This window comes from Physella acuta, unplaced genomic scaffold (assembly GCF_028476545.2).
Source record: "Physella acuta isolate Inbredline_101_S28 unplaced genomic scaffold, ASM2847654v3 ptg000091l, whole genome shotgun sequence".
Lineage (NCBI taxonomy): Eukaryota > Metazoa > Mollusca > Gastropoda > Physidae > Physella > Physella acuta.
The window spans coordinates 488,606-512,185 of record NW_026731611.1 but is presented as its reverse complement, the minus strand read 5'-3'; the positions used below and the strand labels follow the sequence as shown (position 1 = coordinate 512,185).

General features: G+C 33.4%; 1 protein-coding gene across 3 annotated transcripts; it reads right to left on the bottom strand.

Moving 5' to 3' along the window:
- Positions 1–3,353: 3,353 nt before the first annotated feature.
- LOC131928806 (SNF-related serine/threonine-protein kinase) lies at positions 3,354–23,426 on the bottom strand. 3 transcript variants are annotated; one of them, XM_059284941.1, is made up of 6 exons: positions 22,694–23,426; positions 18,042–18,183; positions 17,140–17,352; positions 16,836–17,024; positions 14,952–15,452; positions 3,354–9,897 (listed from the first exon to the last, which is right to left on the bottom strand). In XM_059284941.1, the coding sequence occupies exons 1-6, from the start codon at positions 23,280–23,282 to the stop codon at positions 8,373–8,375; spliced, it is 3,159 nt and encodes a 1,052-aa protein (XP_059140924.1). In that variant the 5' UTR covers positions 23,283–23,426; the 3' UTR covers positions 3,354–8,372. The 3 variants fall into 3 exon arrangements, with proteins under 3 accessions (XP_059140924.1, XP_059140928.1, XP_059140935.1); XM_059284945.1 differs by lacking the exon at positions 14,952–15,452 and adding an exon at positions 12,805–12,885; XM_059284952.1 differs by lacking the exon at positions 14,952–15,452.
- Between the last annotated feature and the right edge of the window lie 154 nt (positions 23,427–23,580).

Below are 23,580 nucleotides of genomic sequence, written 5' to 3'. Positions count from 1 at the left end.
CCCCCCCCAATATCAATGTTACTGTCATACACCACCCACTATCAATGTTACTGTCATACACCCCCCACTATTAATGTTACTGTCATACACCCCCCACTATCAATGTTACTGTCATACACCCCCCACTATCAATGTTACTGTCATACACCCCCCACTATCAATGTCATACACCACCCACTATCAATGTTACTGTCATACACCCCCCACTATCAATGTTAATGTCATACACCACCCACTATCAATGTTACTGTCATACACCACCCACTATCAATGTTACTGTCATACACCCCCCACTATCAATGTTATTGTCATACACCACCCACTATCAATGTTACTGTCATACACCCCCCACTATCAATGTCATACACCACCCACTATCAATGTTACTGTCATACACCACCCACTATCAATGTCATACACCACCCACTATCAATGTCATACACCACCCACTATCAATGTCATACACCACCCACTATCAATGTCATACACCACCCACTATCAATGTCATACACCACCCACTATCAATGTTACTGTCATACACCACCCACTATCAATGTCATACACCCCCCACTATCAATGTCATACACCCCCCACTATCAATGTCATACACCCCCCACTATCAATGTCATACACCCCCCACTATCAATGTCATACACCACCCACTATCAATGTTACTGTCATACACCCCCCACTATCAATGTTACTGTCATACACCCCCCACTATCAATGTTATTGTCATACACCACCCACTATCAATGTTACTGTCATACACCCCCCACTATCAATGTCATACACCACCCACTATCAATGTTACTGTCATACACCCCCCACTATCAATGTTAATGTCATACACCACCCACTATCAATGTTACTGTCATACACCACCCACTATCAATGTTACTGTCATACACCACCCACTATCAATGTTATTGTCATACACCACCCACTATCAATGTTACTGTCATACACCCCCCACTATCAATGTCATACACCACCCACTATCAATGTTACTGTCATACACCCCCCACTATCAATGTTAATGTCATACACCACCCACTATCAATGTTACTGTCATACACCACCCACTATCAATGTTATTGTCATACACCACCCACTATCAATGTTACTGTCATACACCCCCCACTATCAATGTCATACACCACCCACTATCAATGTTACTGTCATACACCCCCCACTATCAATGTTAATGTCATACACCACCCACTATCAATGTTACTGTCATACACCACCCACTATCAATGTCATACACCACCCACTATCAATGTTACTGTCATACACCCCCCACTATCAATGTTAATGTCATACACCACCCACTATCAATGTTACTGTCATACACCACCCACTATCAATGTTACTGTCATACACCACCCACTATCAATGTTACTGTCATACACCCCCCACTATCAATGTTAATGTCATACACCACCCACTATCAATGTTACTGTCATACACCACCCACTATCAATGTCATACACCACCCACTATCAATGTTACTGTCATACACCCCCCACTATCAATGTTAATGTCATACACCACCCACTATCAATGTTACTGTCATACACCCCCTACTATCAAAGTTACTGTCACACACCCCCACTGATACTGTCATACACCACCCACTATCAATGTCACCGTGTCAGTGACCACCCACTGCCAGTAAGCGCCAATGTATTGACTAAATGATGGGCACTAAACAATGATTTACTGATATGATGCACTGTATTAATGATGGGACATTCAGCACACGAGCTATATCTATCCCCCCTTCCTATAAAGTATGCTTATTTTTCTTACTTTTAGTACCCTCTAGTCAATGGCCAATAATTCTTTGTTAAACATAATTTTTGTACAGCTAATAGTAATATGTACATTGTATATAGCCTCTAAACTATCGACTGAGAAACCACAGAAAAATAAACAGCAGCCCAAAAGAAAAGGTAACTCACATTTACAAAACTTGTCTACCTTAATTTAAGATAAACACAAGTCACAATTATTTCCCTTAGTATTGTGCAGAAATTTTTCACTTGTTAAATAATAAAGTTACTAAAAACAAAACTTTATGGATACATTTTTTACAAACAAAATACATGTGATACAAGCTTGTCCAATAACACAATAAAAAGAATGGCTCTCCACACTATTTCAACACAGTGATGAATCATTTATTTTTGTTAAAATGTTAAAAGCTAATAAAAACGTGTTAAAGCTAACTAAAATGATTTTTTGCTGAGAACAGATGGAACATTGTTACTAATCTAAGCATTGCTCTTTATTTATAACTAAACTGGTGAAGCACTATCCAAGCAATGACCACACCAAAAAATCATAAAATGTTTTTGTAACTCTCAGCTGCACTACACTGATCTACCTCATGTCACTAGCACCCAACAAACAGATGACATTTACTGTGGCATTCAGTACCTGTCACTTGACATGTCATTCACACATTCATGTCACCAGCATTGACCACACAGCTGTAATGTCATTTGACATTCACACAGTATTCTTAACGCCCCTGCATACAACAGCTATCATGTCATCAGATGCCCAAGTTGGAAACTGACTAAAACAAAAAAATAACAAACATAATGATTTAAGTCTATTGTGACACATAACCCAGTTTCCATCTACTATGTCACTGTGACCCAGCCACACCAAGCCAGAAAGGATATAAAATACATTGTCTAAATATCACACAACAACTAGAGTCCTCTTAAGAAGCAAAAAAAAAATCCCTTCACCACAAAAACAAATTGTCTAAATAGATTCCATGAACAAAGTGTATCAACATGGGGCTGCTTGTGAGAGAAACCCACCTGATTGGTGGGACAGGACCTGACTCATATCAACAGGGGGGAATACAAACTATCAAATTACATGGACAAAAATTATTGAGAGCAGGCAGGAACAATGTGTAAGCTGATACTGGTACTTAAGTTAAACCTAGGCTAACTTAGGATGACATGTTAAAAAAAACTAGGCTAACTTAGGCCAAAATGTTAAAACTAGGCTAACTTAGGCCAACAGGTTAAAACTAGGCTAACTTAGGCCAAAATGTTAAAACTAGGCTAACGTAGGCCAACATCTTATATATATACATATATATATATTATATATATATATATGTATATATATATATATGTATATATATATATATGTATATATATATATATGTATATATATATATATATATATATATATGTATATATATATATATATGTATATATATATATATATGTATATATATATATATATATATATATATATATATATATATATATATATATATATATATATATATATATATATATATATATATATATATATATATATATATATGTGTGTGTGTGTGTATATATATATACAGATACCTTACATATATGTGTGTGTGAGTTTGTGTAAGACATTGTACAGTGTTGATGAAGTTTGTAGGTGTAAGACAATTCAACAAATCACAGTTCCACACAATCTATGACTCTTTTCTCTCCACTTGAGAAATTTTATTCTGGAAAGCTGATCACAATTGTCTCAGATTTTTTAAAATTCAAGGGTGTGGGTAAATACCTCTTATGCCAGGAAAGGAGAGGGGGTGTTAGTTACGAAGCATTCAATAAATAATGAACTAGCCAACATGATGGTTTGTAAACAGTTAATTACTGTAAAGCCTATCACCTTTTAACTGACAATAGATCAATAAAGTGTTAGATTGTATAAATTGTTGGGACAAAATAAAAAAAGCAAACTGCAGAGACAATCTTCACACAGAAGAATAGCTGCTGACAACACTTCACTAACAAACAAAACTAGCCATTAAACACCACAATCTTCACACAGAAGACTAGCTGCTGACAACACTTCACTAACAAACAAAACTAGCCATTAAACACCACCAACAGGCAACAACAGTTGTAAAAAAAAAATTAGAATCATACATTAGCTTTGAAGAAAACCACATCAGCCACAAATAAAACAACAGCATAATTCACAAAGCAAACATCCACAAACCAGCACATTTAAACCAACATAGAAAGATCCAACAGGTAGTGATTAATTTGAAAATAATGTTGCATTAATTATGTAGCAAAACACTGCAATCAAATATCTTCCCATTTAATGTCTAATTTGGTTCTGTACTTAATTCACAATGAGTAATCCACAGGGACTAGCATTGATTTCTATAGGCCAATATCCACTGTGTATGGCCTACACCCACTCAATTTGGCCAACACCCACTTGATCTGGCCAACATCCACTAGATTTGGCTGACATCAACTGTATCTGGCCAACACTTATTTATCTGGCAAATACAAACTGCCTCTTGCAGCTTTGCTATTAACTACTATGGAACGTAGCCAACATTTATAACCACAGACAAATTATTGAGAGCAGTAGCAGAAAAGTTTCAATGATGTTTATGATGAACAAACAAAGAATTTGAAAATGAAGAATAAAGAAATACTGTAGCCACTTTTAGTGATAGAAATGGATTGTAGGATGCATTATAAAAATGTCACACTAGTGAATATAGTCATGTGGTGTAACATGTTATATGTAGTGAGCTACAGCTCAAAGTGAATACAAAAGCTCATAAGTGATATGTACAAGGCAGGTTACTGAACACAAACATTCCACAGGATCATTCACACCTCCACCAACACAAACATTCAACAGGATCATTCACACATCCACAAACACAAACATTCCACAGGATCATTCACACATCCACAAACACAAACATTCCACAGGATCATTCACACATCCACAAACACAAACATTCAACAGGATCATTCACACATCCACAAACACAAACATTCCACAGGATCATTCACACATCTACAAACACAAACATTCAACAGGATCATTCACACATCCACAAACACAAACATTCCACAGGATCATTCACACATCCACAAACACAAACATTCCACAGGATCATTCACACATCCACAAACACAAACACTCAACAGGATCATTCACACATCCACAAACACAAACATTCAACAGGATCATTCACACATCCACAAACACAAACATTCAACAGGATCATTCACATGTCCACCAACGCCAGCATTGGGGAAATTATACACAAGTTAAGTTGTTCATATTAGAAGAAAAAAAATTCAAGAAATTATTTGAAGTTCATATTATAATGAAAAAACTCAACAAACTATGACTTTCATGTTATATGAAAAACAACTCACTGAGTTTCGAATCAAAATACACAAAGGACACCAGTGAACAAGTTTAATGTTGTGTGTGTTTGTGTGTTTGAATAAATTATGTATTACATCAACAAAAGTCGTCAACATTGTCATAGCTCTTTGTGGTCCAGTTAGTCAGATGAATATTACTATTAGAGATCACCTCAACATCTTTATGCAACAGAGACCACTTGAAAGACTTCCTAATATATCTACTTTTTCTGACAGGACCCTTCCAAACATATCCACCTTTTTACAAAACCCTTTGAATAATATAATATATATCTGACAAAACCCTTTGAAAAAGAACTATTTTTCTTTAAAAGACCTTTCCAAAAATACCTACTTTCTGGCAAGAACCTTCAACCAAATGTATAACATGCACAAATTCACAGAAATAAAATCAATAAATGTTGTGTAATATAGAGCACACTATAAGCCTGATGACTTGTTTCTCCTTGCCAAGATATTGTTGTCACTCAATGAGAGCTTAAAAATGTGTACTTGTATCAAGTGTCAGTTTTTAATATAATATAAAAGTGATTGATATATAGCCTGTATACCAGTCTAGTCTATTTGGTTTTCATGTAAATTAAATGTGTTAAATTAAATTATCTACAATATGATTTTAAATTAGGAAAACATCTTAGGCTATTAACAAATAACTAGAGGTAGTTACTAGAATTGATAGTTTAACATGTTTAAGTCAGATGAGACAAGGGTGGTTGAATGTTTGGATCAGCTAACAATATCATGGAGTCTAAGTTTAATCTAAGCTTGTGACTTTTACTTCTCTTAAGAAGAAAAATATTTGTTTAAACTTTTAGAAAATTGTAGAATACAATATTTAAAAGATTACACTAAATCATTGGGCTCAGCTATAGCCATATCACAAAGTTCATTTTAAAACTATAACAAAATAAATAAGATACCAGTCTCAGATATGCAATTTATGGAAGACGTAAAATTACTCCAATGTTTCTACTTTTTGTTATGTTAATAAATACATTTTTTTAAAATATCTGATATAGCACAGGTAGGGGTTTCAAACACATTGGTCTAGCTTTCATTTATTACATGTCTAATCAAAATTGTACAGGTCTTAAAACTTTTGCTTGTCTCCTAAGGCAAAAGCAACAGGTTTTTTGTTCTACCTTCAAACAGACAGAAATAATTCAATGCAAGTGGTCAGGTGTGCAACATAATGGAGAACTATTGGACACAAGCAACTATTGATCAGCAATATTTATTCTCTAAACCAATCAACCAATATGACATGTATAACAAGAGATAGAGAGGTCAGATGATGTACCACACCACAACTGATTAAAAACATGACACACTCATTAATCACAGCTATGCCTATAGATTAATCAACAAGGTTTACAAGTTTTTTGTTTTCTTTACAGATTCAAAGGCCAGGGGACTGGGGTGAGGGGGTTGGTAATAGAATGTTTTATAGTTTGGACAAAGGGATGTGGACAAAATAATACACCATACTCAATACAAGAATATTTACAATGGATAGAAAGTTTATAATACAACATACTCCACAGTGACATTAGAATCATAACATTTAAAATGTATGCAGGAAACTTGCTCTGAATAAATATGAATTGAAAATGTCCAAATTTTAAAATTTGATCTCAGCTATTTGATCACCATTTGTTTGAATCAAAGACTGCATACAGAAGAAAAAAAACAATATTCAATTCATTCATTGTGTTAAAAATTCACATTCTGCAAAAACAAACATAAAATTTAAACCCCCATTGTACACAAGGTAAAATGTGAGAGAAATGCACAACTGTTCAGCATTGAAGTGAGACATGCACCTGTAGTATTTGACACTTGTCTTGTACATCAAATAAAATAACTTGCAATCTTACCTCCAATAAAATAAAATATATCAATAATATACATAATTATCCAACCAAACATTGTAAAGGATTAAAAATTGTAGTGCCTTTCTCATACTGACTCAAGAATTGCACTCAAAAAGAAAAGTACCAAAGCCTACAACACTAAATAATTACAACATATAACACATGTCTGATGGAAAATAAAATCAATATGATAAGCAGCATGTTATGAAATATATGCAGTTATGATATTTTGTCTTCTTACATGCATCAACTTAGAATAATTCTCCCTGTCTACATCTTCAACAATGAATGTCATTCATATAGAGGTGGTATTACGATGGTATTATGTGATTAGTGGTAACCGTAAACTACACAAAGCTAATTAATACTTGTTTATATTTGAGCAAAAGATGTTTTAGTTGATTATTATTTTAAGCAAAAACAATTTTTTACTCTAAAGGGAAATTCAGATAAATGTATTTACAACCTGATAAAAAGTTACATTAAAATATCTTGTGCCTAAAAAATCATGATGAATTTTTTCCTTTCCACAATGAAGAAATGACAAGTTTTTTTGTATGCTTGTATCATATTCAGTATGGTACTTTATGTTTTTATTTTTAAAATGTTATGAACATTATATAAAGCATATCAAGAGTAAAAAAATAAGAGCATAAACCAGTTATGGCTGAACTAATGACATCAAAATGCAGCTACTGTGATCAGCAATGAATTTTATTTACACTTAGAATAAATCAAATTGAATGGTTATAAATAGGTGAATTTTTAAAAAAATTCTTATAACAAAATAGTATCTATAAAATGTATATAATACAAGATAGATCAATCGTAAAACAAATTAAGAAAGATCATTATTGCTTATATTATATCTGAGCACAGCAAGTCAACTGTTATAAACATTGTTAAGCACTGGACAAGCTGTATTCTTATCCCCTACCATAGTGAAAGCTTCAAACTATTTAACTTATGCTGTCGAATAGAGGTAAAATCTGCATTGCCTAACTAAAATGTAGAATTCACTAGCTTGTGTGGCAAGTTACCTGAAATAAATCAAAGCTGCTAACCTAATTGACCAACAGTATTTGGAAGTTTTTTGACAACTTGAATTAAGGGCTTGAGACAAGAGATAAGTTGTAAACAATTGTTAAAGAGTAAACTTACTGATCAAACACAGATGCTTTACACCTTTAGCTCACACACAACAAGGACAAAGAAAAGCTCTGTATTTCAATGAAACCATCCTGACAAGAGCTCCCTACAGTCATACAACAGAACAACACTTTGATTCTACCTGTACCACTTGAGCTCCGGAGCCTACTTTACAAAAGGTTGATGTTAATCCATTTTGGCTAGCTGGGGGCTTCCTAGCCTGAAGGCTGGAACCCTTAGAAACACCAAAGTCACCGGCACACATGGAAGCTTTTGCTGAATCTTCCATCAGTCTGTCACAGTAATCAGAAATCTGAGAGAATTCAATAGACTGGGCTATGGAATCTGACTGATTAGAACAGTGTCCAATGTACTGGACTTTGTGTGGAGATGGCGCTGGCGATACAACCACTGTTGTCAGGCAGCTGCTCAGCTGCTGTTTTCTGCTGCTGCTGATGCTGCCAGTCACACTACCAGAACCACTGGACACAGATGATGAGCTAATAGAAGACAGCTTCCTTGAGAGAGCAATCAGGTCAAAATCCCCCTCCAACATTTCCAGAGCTCCAAGCTTGCCATGAACATGTTTCTGTCGCATCAGCTGATTTCTCTTGTTGTTTGTGTTGACAGAATTTTTCAGCTGATTATTTTTATTTGTGCCATCATGAGACTTGAGGTGCTCTTTGCTAACATGTTGCTGTGGTATATTCTCATTATTTTCTTTTGGCCAATCAGGTGGGTCCTCGCTGCTGGACTTGCTGTCACTGCTAGAGAAACACTGCTGTTTGGAATGGCTTTTGCCACCTTTGTCGCTGTTCCCACCTTTACTGCCACCTCCACCACCACCACCACCACCATTTCCTCCACCTCCATCTCTTCTACTCCTATGAGAAGCTTTGGCACCACCGCCACCATTACCTATATGTCCACCACCACCTATATTGTTTCCACCATTCGGTCCATCTGTGTCACTCGAATGGTCGCTGCTGTCTCGTCTGTGCATAAATTTGGGTTTGAGTTTTTCTTTCCTGGACCTCCCATCTGTATCATCCGTGTCACTGGCGTCTGAGCTGCTACAACTTGTACCTCTTTGCCCCGCACCCTTTCTTCTCCTTCTCTGCTCATATTTTCTTAAAATTTCTGGTGACGCCATCCCACTATGGTTAAATCTTCCATGCGGGGCTGACAGTTTTAAAGGAACAAAATCATCTTCATCTTCAGACTCATTCTCCTCGTGTATCTGGTTAAGTAGCTGAGGAGAGCTGCAGACAGATTTGAGAGGACGCCTAGGATTGACAGAATCATGGCTAGAGGATGCGGGTACCGCTGGGGATATACCCAACTCTAGACTGGATGATGCGGATAGATCAGAGGATCTTTCATCAAGAAACTCCAGACTTTTTGAAGGTTTCAGCTCATTGGAATCCATTTCAAAGTCTTCCAGGTCATCATCGTCATCATCTTGGGATTCCTCATGGATGAGGCTACATTTCCTGACAGCAGCAAACATGACTTCTGGAGACAGATGTGACATCTTGGGGGAGGCTGACACTGGAGATGGGTGTGTCCCAGGGGGAGAAACCAGAGACTGTACCAGATTGGAAGAATCGGAGTGCTCTGATCCTACTGACTGTGTCCTGTCATCAAAATAAAAAAATATCGATAAGAATACATTCAATTTGAATTATATATTCAATTCTAGATTTTTAAAAATTAAGTTTACTATATTTTTGTACTTTCCTAGATAACATTCTTTGATTTAAAAAAAGAATTTCACTTTAAATTTAGTGCTTGGCAATTTAACTAAAATTTACATAAATGTTTTTTTAAATTCAATTATTTTAATGTATCAAAAAAAAAATTAAAAACAAAATAGTGTGCAAACTCTCAAAGTGTGAAATATCTCAAAGGAACCATCAAAAAGACAACAGAATAATAAACTTGGCCTAATGAATTCAACAGCAAACTCCAGCAACATAAAATTGTGCATTGGCTTGGGTGAATATCTTCAAACATGAAACAGCTCATCATTCAACATGCTGCAACTATGCTGATCCTGAGATTCACCTCAACACTTGCATATAGAACTAGCTTCTACTCAAGATATCCACTTCAAATCTAAATCAAACGCCTCTAATTACATACTATGATAGCCAAATTTAAAAAATAAATTTTTAAAAGAAATACTACTCAATAATTATGTACATGAACAGCAACTAATTAAATTATTTTTTTGAGGACATGAGTGATGCCCCTTGTCAATTTACATAATTATTTAAAACCTTAGCTTTTATGTGTATTTGTGTTTATATTTAATATACTACAAGTACCAACATTATACTCGCTGGGGGTTTATTAGAATGAAAATCCATTTTTAAAAAAGATCATTTTTAAATTTGATTACTAGCTCCACAAGAGTAGCTTTCTAATAACAAAAATTAAGCCCATTCTTGTCAGTTAATAAGCCTAAAAACTAAGGATAATTAAATTTTTCTTCAATCTTTTCTGCTGAAAGTTAGCATGCATAATGAAGAAGAATCATATTACATATTAAATATTTATCACACAGCCCAGAAACAAAGTTGAATATTCTCTGTGGGGTTTTTAATTTAACATTGACATAGAAAGATAATCTTGTAGACCTCTATAGCCCTTGCAAATGTACTTCATGTTGCCAAATTTAACTTAATATCTCTGTTTTTCATCCCCATTTGAGCATATGATCAAGGTTTGTCCACATCTTGATGTAGAACAATAACAAACTATTAGTTTATAATATATAAATATTCTTTCACTACACTTTATGTTAACAATAAACTGAGCAGTATTAGAAAAAAATGTTTTAAAATTCAAACAGAAAATATTTAAACAAAACTTTTTTTTTAAATAACTAAACAGAATGGTGAAACAAATGAATTGTATAGGCCATAAGCAGTACATGCACCTCCAATCATGAGCAGTTTGAGTGGACTAAAGCCAAAATAACACTAGGGACAATAACACAGATGTATACCTCTCTCAGGTGCTACTGGCAGTTTTGTTACATAGTGAGAAAAATTAAATTATTATCAACTACAAGACCAATTAAATACCAACTTGAAGCGTAATCAATACAAAAGTTAATCATTGCATTTTAATTTCATAAACATTATATCAACATGTCCTTAACAACTACACAGCCGTTTACTACTTAAGGTTTCCTCAAGGCTTTCCTAAGTAAGCTCCTGAACCTAAAGAAGGAATAACTTACCCAAGATTTAAATATATGGGCTTCTAACAAAAACAACAAAATAAAAAAAGTTAAAAACAGTTAAAGAAGCTCATCAGTTGTCAGATAGAATTAAATAGAATCTGTGGTGATGACATATTTCAGCAATACTCTTAATTTTACATGGCAGAATTTTGACATATGTAAACTTGTCATTTAAAATGGTCTTTTGTGTTCTTTTTGTGTTTATTAATCTTAAAAAATAAAAATCCAACTCAAAATGATTGCAACAGTTGCAACTAGCTGAATAAAATTAGACGAAAGGGCTATTAAAAACCATGAAAGCTACAAATGAAAAAAAAATTAGCATTTAAAAAGAGCAAAGATGGCACTTTGATTATATTTTGAAAGTCGAAATAATTTTTTTACAATATGTTATTGCTATGTTTTAATAGCATTGTTTCTGTGTTAGATTATGAGTTTGGAATAGGCAAATCTAATTATTTTTTTAGTTATAGAAGCAGAAGAGCATTTAATTTTATATTAAACAACATCTAATCCTGATGACCATTGTTTACTCTAGAAGGTTCTAAAAATCAATAACGTTGAATGTGAGGAACTAAGTGAATATATTTTACCTTTACACCAAAGGTCCATTTGTTTCTAGCACTAGCATGGTCATTAGCAACCACAATAAGGGAAAGAAATGATAAGGATTTTTTAATAAACAAAGACAGTAACATACAAACTAGAAGGTATTTCCCTTGAAATGTGTTAAGTTAGGCTTGGTTGAGTCCTAGATGATAATCACATAACAATAAATTTATATGCATGATGATGTCCTAGTTATAATACTTTAATAGCTGTCACACGTAGGTAACTGAGGTTTGTTTTATATTGAAAAATGAACATTTTTCTGTTATCTGCCAAACTTTCAGATTTATGATTCTATACTAGTTTAGATTAGATGTCATTTTTTGAAGTTGGTCTATCATATTTTAACAAGCTTTTGATACACCAAGCCTATGAATGTAACAAAAGACAACATACAGCATGGTATACAACAAAGCATTTAGCCTTTTCCACACAACACAGAGTAAACAAAATGTAATGCTTGGAGTTGGTTGGCATGCCTCAACAGGAATATTGTGATACCATCATCTTACCTTTTTTATTTCTTATTTCATTTGAAACATACATAGCTATGATTAAAGATGGTTTCTTTATCTTAAACATTAATTCTAAATTCAAACAAAACTGATATGATTCTGACAGTATCACTGCTATTCCTTATAAAGAAAATAAAAGCAGCAATGTGCTATGATTTTAAAGTTACCGCTGAAATGGTGGGTAATCATATTCCGAGTAATCTAGTGTTGTTGGTGAATTTGGACTGAGAGCAATACGCTGCTTTGATCTGAGAAGTGAGAAAGACATACTCAAATCATGCACAACAATTTTCTGTTGCCATTTCAGAAAACAATCTGCATTAGCTAGGGTAAACCAATCACATTTAAAGCTCAAAACAATTCGGGGTTAGAACAAATTAGAACACAAAATAGCATATACCTTGACATAACAATTTCTATGACTGTCAATGCATGATGCTACATAATATTTCACTTTAAATATGTAAAAATAAATTCAACTCAGGACACTTAACATTGAACTTTGTTTAAACAAAACAAAATGAAAACGCAACTTAAAACTAATAATGTTACTGATGCTGTTTTTGATAAGTTTATTTCATAATCTAAAATACCCGTGTCTAATTTATCAGATGATCAAAAGACAGTAAAGAGTTTTCAAGACTTCAAGACGGCTTCCAATGATTGTTTTCTTGTGTCCCAAAATAGATGCATCTATTAATTACATAGCAGATAATCCATTTATTTCAAGCTTTGTGTTTCCTGTGGGAATTGGTGAATGGCGTCAGGCAGGTTTTTTTTTAGTTATGTAATCAAATATTTCTAAGAGGATGATTAGTGATTACTATGTTTATGTTTAGTTTTCTTTTTACAAATTGGAGATGATGGTGAAGGAGTTGTGTGTTGAGAACTTTTCTTAGAACTATTTTGTTTATCTCTTTCAGGAGATACGGAATGTAAAGATTGTTTAGCTTTGGAAAAAGCAGCCGAGCTTTTAGTTGTAAATTCTTCTGCTGATCTGGAAGTGCTGCTGTATGGTAAAGGATCCTCACCACCTTTTACCTTCAGATTCCGTTTGTAGATATCTACTATTTCATGTAATGATTCACGAACTTTAGACACCAGTACAGAGTCTTTCCTAGAGATACTAGGAATTTCAGATGATTTACTTGATAACGACATACAACTTGTAGATTCTTCAACATGACTATCATTTTTATATTTTCTTGGTTCAGACAAAAATTTATTTTTTGTGAAACTTCCTATATCAGGACTGTTTGTTTTATTTGAATCAACGAGAGCCAGAGCAGAGTTTGTGCTTTTGTTTGATTCTGTTGGGGAGCTGTTGGAACATAACTTAAAATGTTACTCTGAAAATCATGTCTTCTCTAATGAACAACAAATTCTTTTTAATTTTAATAATAGCAAATAATTAATTAATGAAGAATTTATTACATCTATTTGAAAATCAGAATATAATACTATAATACAAATCACACTTAGTGTGAAGTTAGAATTAGCTGACATTCGTTTAGAGACAAAAGAAATAATTCTTTTGTGTTTACAGATTTAGAAAATCGCCATGTCTTGTAGTCTATGTGAAAGCCTCATTGCTATAACTATGTGATTTATCTGAATTACTAACGATAACAGAGCTAATATTTTAAACAAAAATATTTTGCCAGTGAAAGTTCTGATTTAAATAAGCAGATCTTAATCATTAAGATTTCTCATAATTATTGTAAAAAAAAAAAAATTTGTGCTTACAATAGTAAAATAAACTCTTAACATTTGTTGCCGCTGCTTAGTCTATGGTTTAAACCAGGGGTCTCATAACTACGGCCCGCGGGCCGGATGCGGCCCGCGATGTCCTCTCATCCGGCCCTCGGAAATCCCTTTGTCCACAGAAAAAACGTTTGTTGGTGATGGCTGAGGAACTTTGCCCAGAAAAATCAAAGACACGGCTGGAACTAACTGGCCCCCGAACTGAAATTTGATAGTTAATGCGGCCCTCGGACAGAAAAGTTTGGAGACCCCTGGTTTAAACAAATTACTATCTTTGTCAGAAGTAATTATTGTTAAACAAATAAATTGTATTAAATTAAAACACAACAATCGGCACAGCTGGAAAATGACAATGACTAAAAATCAATGGCACACACACATAGTAATAGTATGGAGATTAAGAAACTGAAACTGCATATTCACAGACTGCTTTAAACTTATGACACTGCATCCAACAAAATATCAACCCAAGATATCAACAGCAAATAATGTGAGGATGAGAGACAATACTGCATGCAGGGAGAGATTGAAACAAGGCAAAGATGCCTACTTTCTGTCCTTTCCACCACTCCAAGGAAACAACCTTTGGTGTGGCTGTGTAGGAGGAATCAGACCAGCTTCCTGTGCTGCTTTCCTTTCAAAGAATGAACTCAGTATTGCTATTTTGGAGAAAGAAGGACCAGAAGATTTTTTCTTTCCACCAGCAATTTTAGCACCATCTGTTGAAGTAAGTGGGGCTGATTTGACTTTTTGCTGAGTTCTTTTGGCATCTGGTATGAGAATAATTGGAGAGACACCAGGCACAGCACCAACACTCTTTGGACCAGACAAGCCCAAAGTTGGCTCTTGTTTTTTTTTCTGGCTGCGGCGATCTAAAGTCATACTGACGGTCAAACTCTTGACAAATTCTGGACCACCTGGACTCACTGGCAGGCGCATGGCCTGAGAAGCAGACTCCCCAATGATGGGAGGGGTAATAACAAGGGTTGGGGGAGCTACTAGGGACTGGTGGATAGGGGCAGTTTTGGTCTTCTTCATTTCCTTTTGCTTGCTAGAAGAACGAAACACAACAATTGAAAAAAATACCATTAAAACTTTTAAAAACATTAGATAAAAGTGGTCTTCAAAACACTACAATTTCCCCCCCAATCAATGATTAAAATTATATATAAAGTGTGGAATCTACAAAATCTACAAACTAAAAATGTAGTGTGCATAAAGCTACAGTGACATCTCATAAAGCTGCAGCAAAATATTAACTTTTATTCTTTTCTTTTATACTTTATTTATTGTAACATTTATATTTTCTAACCTCTGAAAATAGTTTATCCAAATGAATGCATTTAGACAAAAAAACATGTTGTTAAATTAATCATACTTAATAATATTAACATTTTGGACCATTTTCTCCAGTCTTTATATACCATTGGTTCTTTAACAGTAAATTCGTTGATATCTTTAACAGTTAAATGTGATGGATTATGATTTTTTTTCAAGAATGAAAAAGGATCACTGTATCAAATATAAAGTTTTTCATGTTTCTTTCACTTAACATTTTCTTTGTAAAATGTACTGAAATTAGAATTATTTGAAGTGTAAAATAAATATAACAGATATTATAAATATATGAATATATGCATTGCTGCAATTAATATTTCAAGTCTTATTCACCAAAGTACTTATGTTAATGTAATATTTTTTTAAAGAACTCATCTCTACTGAAATAATGGATGTCAATATGAATGTAAAAGTAAAAGCTTTACAGATTTATTTACATTTAAATTATTCTTACTGCTACTAAATTTTACTTCTATTTAAACATTTTAATAAATGAAATTAAATAGATACATGTAAATAATGTTCAAGGTAAAGGAAAAAAAACAGTACTTGAATGTAAAAATTTGAGAGCTTTTGTAAACAGACAGACAGCATGCAAATAAAATAAAGTTTACAGACTACATTTGTGTATGTTTTTATGCAATTTTAAAGTGTAGAGTACAAATGTTTTCTTTTTTAGAGAAGTTGGATAGGAACATCAGAACTGTTCAAGAAATTAAATAATAGGATTTCTTGACAATGGTCATGAAAAATATTCTATATTCTATGCCTAAAAATGGAGAGGGGGGGAAAGGAAGTTGTTTTCTTTTTTTTAAAGGTTTGAAACCGTAGTAATATTTTTGTTGCTAGCTTTAAATTATTTAAAGTTTTAAAAATCAAACAATCCGATCTAAACAAACAGTAGATGTATTGCTGTAATATATGCACAGAATAAAATTAAAAATAAGTGCAACCAAAGAAGATAAGAAAATTTCAAGAACACGGAAATAAAATGATTATACACAGTGGATAAGAAACATCACAAAGGTAATTATATTAAAATTGTGTGATGTTTTTATGAATGCAATTTTTAGAGAAGATACAAGAAATTACCAACCGTGGGGATAGCATGAGAGGCTCCAAGTGAGGTTTGCCACTTGTGATATTACTCGATGGTGCAGACTGTTTTCGTAAGTTATTAGTCTGGGCGGCTGTTGCCTCTTGCTGTTGCAACTTTCTCAGTCGCCGCTCCACCAGCAAATAATATGTGGCGGCAATGTGATCATAAGCATCTCTTTCCAAGGACCTGTAGGTAGAGTTTTTTCATAAGTTCACACATCTAAACAACAATAATTAATTTATAAAACATTATTAAAAATCATTTTTTCATAATGAAATCTGTCCCAAAGAAAATCACTTACTGAAATATCTCTTCTCTTGTGCATATCTTGCCTTCAACCATTTTCTGTACAACATAATTGTGATCCTCTTCAGAGACATGCTCTCTTGACAAAAGAGGCAAATTGATTCGTACATTAGTTGATGAGCTTTCACTGGCCAACCATGGATCTTGCTCTATATCCTCCAAGTTGATACGCTGTGATGGCTCTCTGACAAGCATTTTTGTAATTAATCTGAAATTCATTTTAAAATAACAGGTTTTAATGCTGTAAGTTATTGTAAATTGCTTAAATATTTAAATGTAATATCACTGTTTCCTCCTTCAAAACATCATGCCGTACAACCATGTCCCCTGCCTCCCACAGTGAATTTGCCAATGATGATCCAGTACGGTCTCTGATGTCATCCAGCCATCTTTTCTTTTACCTCCTTCACCTTTTCCTTCTGACACTCTGCCTTGCATGACTGTCTTTGAAAAGCAGTGGGCTCAAGTCAAATGTCCTACCCATCTGAGCTTTAGCGCCCAGACAATGCTAAGCAATCAGCAAATATTCAAAAGGACTGCATATTTATAATGCTTGTGATCCTATATGAAATCCCTAAAGTCTGCCCAAACATCTCATTTCTAGGTCCTAATCCATCTCTGGAGGTCTGCATTGAGTGTCCATGCTTAGCAACTGCATAAGTTTAACTTGGTCATAAGAGATGTCTTTCTGTTATGCCCCATGTTTTTTTAGCTTATCAAGGGCTGCAGTCATCTGAGTAATCCTTGTGAGAATTCCTTTTTTACATCCCGTCAATAAGATGGCGTAAAGCTACTTGAAGTAGGGGACTTTCTCTAGTATGTTCTTTTACCAGTATATCTATCTTTGAATTATATCTTAAAATAAGATGTACATCTATTGAAAATCTAAATACATACTTGCGGCAAAGATCTGAAACATGGATTGGTATCTGATATTTGCAATCCATAATCATGGTCAGAGTTTCGCTGTCATTTGCTTCTTGAAATGGTGCTCGACCAGCAACAAGCATGAAGAGTATTACACCTAAGCTCCAAACATCTGAATAAATAAAGAGATAGCAAGACCGATGATTATACTTGAAAAGTTAAAAGCTCCAAAGAAAAGAAGTTGAATAAGGCAAAGAAACTGATTTGCATTGCATATGCTCCCAATAGCACCCTCTACTAGTACTAGTTACTTTCTTTTACCCACGGTACAACAAAGTACCTTTCATTTTTTTTTAAACTGTGATTATCTTTGTTTTCACAAATCCAAGCATAACAATCTTTAACCCTTTATTTACGGAATTAGGTTCTGAATGAAATTTTTACTTAAATAATGTGTTATCATATTGCTTTTGGCACATTTAAAGCATATGTCAAAGGAAATTTCGTTTCGGAAATTTTTAGGGGCCCAAACATATATTGGTACTTATAAGTACCGTCAGTAATCTAGGACATTTTTTCCCAAAAAAAATTATTTACAAAACAGGAACAAACGATACAACTTATTAACTAATAACATGGCAATCATTATAACAATGATTTTTTGTAATTTTCACACATAAATACAGCACAAAAGTATATTTTGAGTACGATTTTTACTGGATTTTCTATCGGAACACATCTTAGACCTATAACACAGCAAAAGTTGTCGACATATCATGCTCCCTCATTCTCGTCTGTGGTATTTCTGGTGTAGCTACGGTTGCCGGACTGAACATGCTTTTTATGGAAGCTTCTAATAGCTATTACATTAATTACAATGAGCCGCATAAACAAACAAAAGCCTAGTCATTCAGTACACAACTACTAGTAATACTAGTATAATTGTAGCCTACTAGAATGTTATGACAAGTCTTCACTACAGTGCAAAGTTCATAAATAGAAGTGAGATCAATGTGTTTAGGATAGCCATAGTGGCCTGTTTTCTGTTAACCGATTAAAATTTACCTTATAGATCTATACTATATGCAGAAGTATGGACTATTACTAGTCTACAGATATACATTACGTAAATGCTAGTTATTGTAGGCAAGACAGTTTATTGCAGTAAATATAACTAACAAATTAAATCTTACAACTAGCACTAGGCTATGGTATACAAATGAAGTATACTAAAGCTTGTAAACGAGCCTGCAACTGCTATATTTATTCTTGTTATTTTTTTACTACTAGAAATTAACATGTAATTACAATATTTCTTAAGTAAACCATATGCAAATCTTCTTATAAATGTGTTAATATCACTTTTTGAGTACATTTCGATAATTAATTATCAAGACAATATTTATGTAACTCCACATAAAAAATCTGCCATTTCCTAAAAATCCTAAAAAAATGACCTGACGGTACTTATAAGTCCACTTGTAAACATTGATCTAATACATAGACAATTTGATTAAAATTGTATAACTAGAAGTTAAACGTGTTTGCCTGAGTATTGAAGGTGCCAATAAAAAATATTTCGGGTTGAAAACTTGAAAAATCAGGTAAAACAAAGGGAAATCAAGAACGTGTGTGAGAACTGTACAGAAAATTTGTGAACTACCAATATAGCAAGACATTGAAAATGGCGCCACACAAGTAATTTTCAAAAAACATCGATCCCTTCAACTACCGGCAACTCAGGGGAGATAATACTATACTATTAGTTACTTCAATAATTTTTAAAATTCGTATTAAATTAAAAATAATACAGGCGCTTAATTAAAGTGGTACTTATAAGTACCGTCAGTAGATAAAGGGTTAACATATAATTGTGCTTTTTAATGAGGTATGTCTTACAAGTGTACTATAATATACAATTTGATGTGTTAAATTTGAAATGTAGAAATCCACACTGACAACCCCCCCCCCTCACAGTTTACTGGTGATAATAAAAGCAATTTTTTACCCCTCCACCTTTCAATCATGTAGACATGGAACAGCTGATCATAATCAAGTTTGACAAATATCAAACATGTAGTCAAAATCATTTTATATTTTCACAAATATTTACATTGAATTAATTCTATACTTGCTAAAACAGGCTTAGTTTTGTACATTTTAGATGATTAGTTTGGATTTAGCATTTTTATTTCATTTTCCCGAATAAAATACAATAGACTAAAAAAATCCATGTGAAATCTTAATAAAATAATCTAAAGGTTAAAAAAAATCAACTTAACTTAAGTCCTATTTCTAAAGGAAAAACTTTAAATGTTTTTGCTTTAAAAAAACTTCATTAAAAAACGTTTTAATAATAAGCTTTTATGTAATAATGCACTAATTACCTTTACTAATATTTAGGAAGAGACCTACGCTTTTCTTTATAGTTATTTAAATAGTAGTGTATAATTTTTCTCTGTTTTAGTGCATTATTACATAAAAGATTGTTATTAAAACGTTTTTTTATGAAATTTTTTTTTTACTTTACATGTTTTTATTTACAATAGATTTACATGACTAAAAACCATTGTGCGCCTATTGAACGTGATGAATCGTGTGGAGTAGTTGGATAGAACTGCCTACTAATTTGGTCAAAATTTTAATTAATTCATACAAAATTAATTAGGCATCCAATTAAGTAAAATTAAATGTCATTTTGCATTGTCTTCATGTCTTGACCTACGATCCAACTACGAACCGTATCTGTCAGTTACAAGTGCCAGTAATTTCGCTCGGACGACAGGCAGAGGAAGTGAGTTAAATTAAAGCTTGTAAAAATGACATAATGGTGGAAAAACAGCTAGTACCGTTTAATCATAGATCAATTTGTAATGCCATTGATGAATTAAATAACATAACCTTTTTCCATTTACTAGTTTAGTTTATTAATACTCAGCAGAAAACAATTCTTTCTTTATAGCTTTTTAAGCATTTCCACTTTAAAAAATTGGTGGGAAAATCTTGGTAACTATGACAATGGCGGCCATCTTGAAAAATTAACCCCTTCCTAGGTTTTCCACCATTCATAAAATATTATATTTTTAAGCCCAATAAACAATGAATTCATAATATGCTTCCATATTTTGGGGTACTCAGCTAAAAAATTTAAGTGCATATCTTCAAAATAATTTATTATAAATTTTCAAAATTTGTGTCCCTTTAAAACAATTCTTCTTCATTCTTAATTAAGTATATGATAAAGGATTTAAACAACAAGCCCAACTTTGTGTATGAACTGGACTGTGGTCTTCAGTTTTTAATGGACCCACAATTTGATAATTCAGAAAAAATTAGTTTCAATTTAGATAACGACTATAATACACCCAGCTTGTCCGCAAACCGAAAGATAGAAGTAAACATAGAGGACATTTAGGAGGGGCTTCTTAACCATTACTAATTAAAATATAATAATCAGTAAACAGTACATTCAGTGTATAAAATAAATAAAAGGCTGTATTTAAAATATACCGCATTGCACTTTTATGCTAATTATATAATTATTTTTTTTCCATATCAAAACAAACTAATAAAAAGTATTTTTTTCCCTGATGTGATGTTTTTTAAGGGAAGTAATATTTTGTGTGATCTATCAAGGAAAGTAATTGGCACTAAAGGAACAAAACAAAAAATTTCAGACACAATTCCAATTTTTGTGAAGGGTGATACATTTTCTTTGATTTTGTTGATTCCACATAACGTTATTTAAAATGATAAGTTTGGAAAATGAAACTTGTTTTAAGAAACCATTACCCTAATATTTAAAAATTTTAATCATTAATTTAGATAATAAACGTTTTAAGAATATTACCCTATGGCAATCAAGTCGAGTTTTTTACTATATGCATGTGTACCACAGGTCTGTCTGCTGTCACAGAGCCACGGAGTCCCTTTCAACTTTATATATTTGACTCAAGCAACATAACAAGTTAAGAGAGCACTTACTTATATGATTGGCACTAAGACATTTTACTGTATAAAAATCAAGGTATAAATAATAGGCTATTAAAAATAGAATCTAGCCTAAGGCTGGGGAGGGCAAAATAATAGTAACGCTCAGGTCTTGCGCAGCACAAAAAGATTATGAAACGCTACTACAATATATTATGAGATTGTTTTAAAAGGCTTACCCCAAAAGGCCAGACCTTCCCCTAAAAAATGATGCACCACTTGCATAATACTACTAGAGTACCACCACTCAAATTTGCTATGTTTGTTTTATAACACTGGTTTTCTTTAATTTTCTGAGTTTAGACAATATTGATTGTGGGTTTTTCTTTAGGCCTATTATTTTTTTTTAATTTACATTTTTTAACATCATAGAATAACAGCTAAAATTCAGTTTATAGGCATTATAGCATTTATTTTAAAAAGCTTTATAATTTAACGAGCCGGCCCGCGGCATAATATACGCTGCTATTTAGTTGTTGTTTTTTCTACTTTTCAGTAATTCATAATTTGTGAATTCGACAGTACCAACACTGACACTGAAAATATTTCTTTAAAACACTATAAGTAGCTCGTTAAGGACCATAACTTCCCCTTCCTTCCCCCCCCCCCTCCTTAAAACAACAAAAGAAATTACTTTCTTGTTAAAATTGTAGATCTAGAATCTATGTAGTGTAGCAGCTAGATTTACTTACCAACAGCCGGAGGATCATAAGAATCTCCAAGTAGAATTTCAGGTGCAGAATATGCTAATGATCCACACGAAGTTTCCAATTTTTTACCAGGTGCAAAAACATTACTAAAACCGAAGTCTGTCAATTTGACAAGACCTAATTTATTAAAAAATACTACATTTTCTGGTTTTAAATCTCTGTGGACAACATGAAGTCGATGACAGTACAATATAGCTTCTACTATCTGACGAAAATACTTCTTTGCTAATTTCTCATCTAACCCAGCATCATGTTTCATAATGTAATCATACATGTCCCCGTCTCCCAGTTCTAGTATCAAGTATAACTTGGTTTGTGTATCGATAACTTCATACAGTCGAACTACATTTGGATGTTGTACCAACTTCATGCATCTTACTTCTTGAAATAAATGGGATCGTGAGATGTCATCAAGTTTTTGCTTATCGATGACTTTAACTGCCACTTTTTCTCCCGTAAAAACATGCCTAGCAAGTTTAACAACAGCGAAATGACCCTGTCCGATTGTCTCTTCAAGATCGTACAGCCCGGCAATTTTGCCGTCGTAACCACTTTTCTTTTTCCCCGCCATTCCATGTGGCGGTGGAGGCTTTAAACTAAAATTTACTTAGCTAAAACATCATGGTGTTTAATAATTACTCCAGGGAAAAATTCAAAACAGTGGTATCCATCGTAGTTAACTATGCTGGCTGCCATTATTAACTGTGCGCACCGAAGTTACGCATGACGTATTAGTCATGTGATCATAATTTCCTGAATGAACTACTAGTAGTCTAGGCTTGCTTAACGCAGCGTTTGCTGAATATTATTTTTAAAAATCATCCGTTTTAAATGTATTACTTTAGCTTACAAATCTTAACTTATCAAAT

Excerpts from the sequence above, each read along its gene's own strand:
- LOC131928806 (XM_059284941.1), bottom strand. The coding sequence starts at position 23,282 with ATGGCGGGGAAAAAGAAAAGTGGTTACGACGGCAAAATTGCCGGGCTG. Across the intron at positions 18,184-22,693 it reads TTATGATCCTCCGGCTGTTG|ATGTTTGGAGCTTAGGTGTA; the intron begins GTAAGTAAATCT and ends TTATTTATTCAG. Across the intron at positions 15,453-16,835 it reads CCTCTCATGCTATCCCCACG|CAAGCAAAAGGAAATGAAGA; the intron begins GTTGGTAATTTC and ends TCGTTCTTCTAG.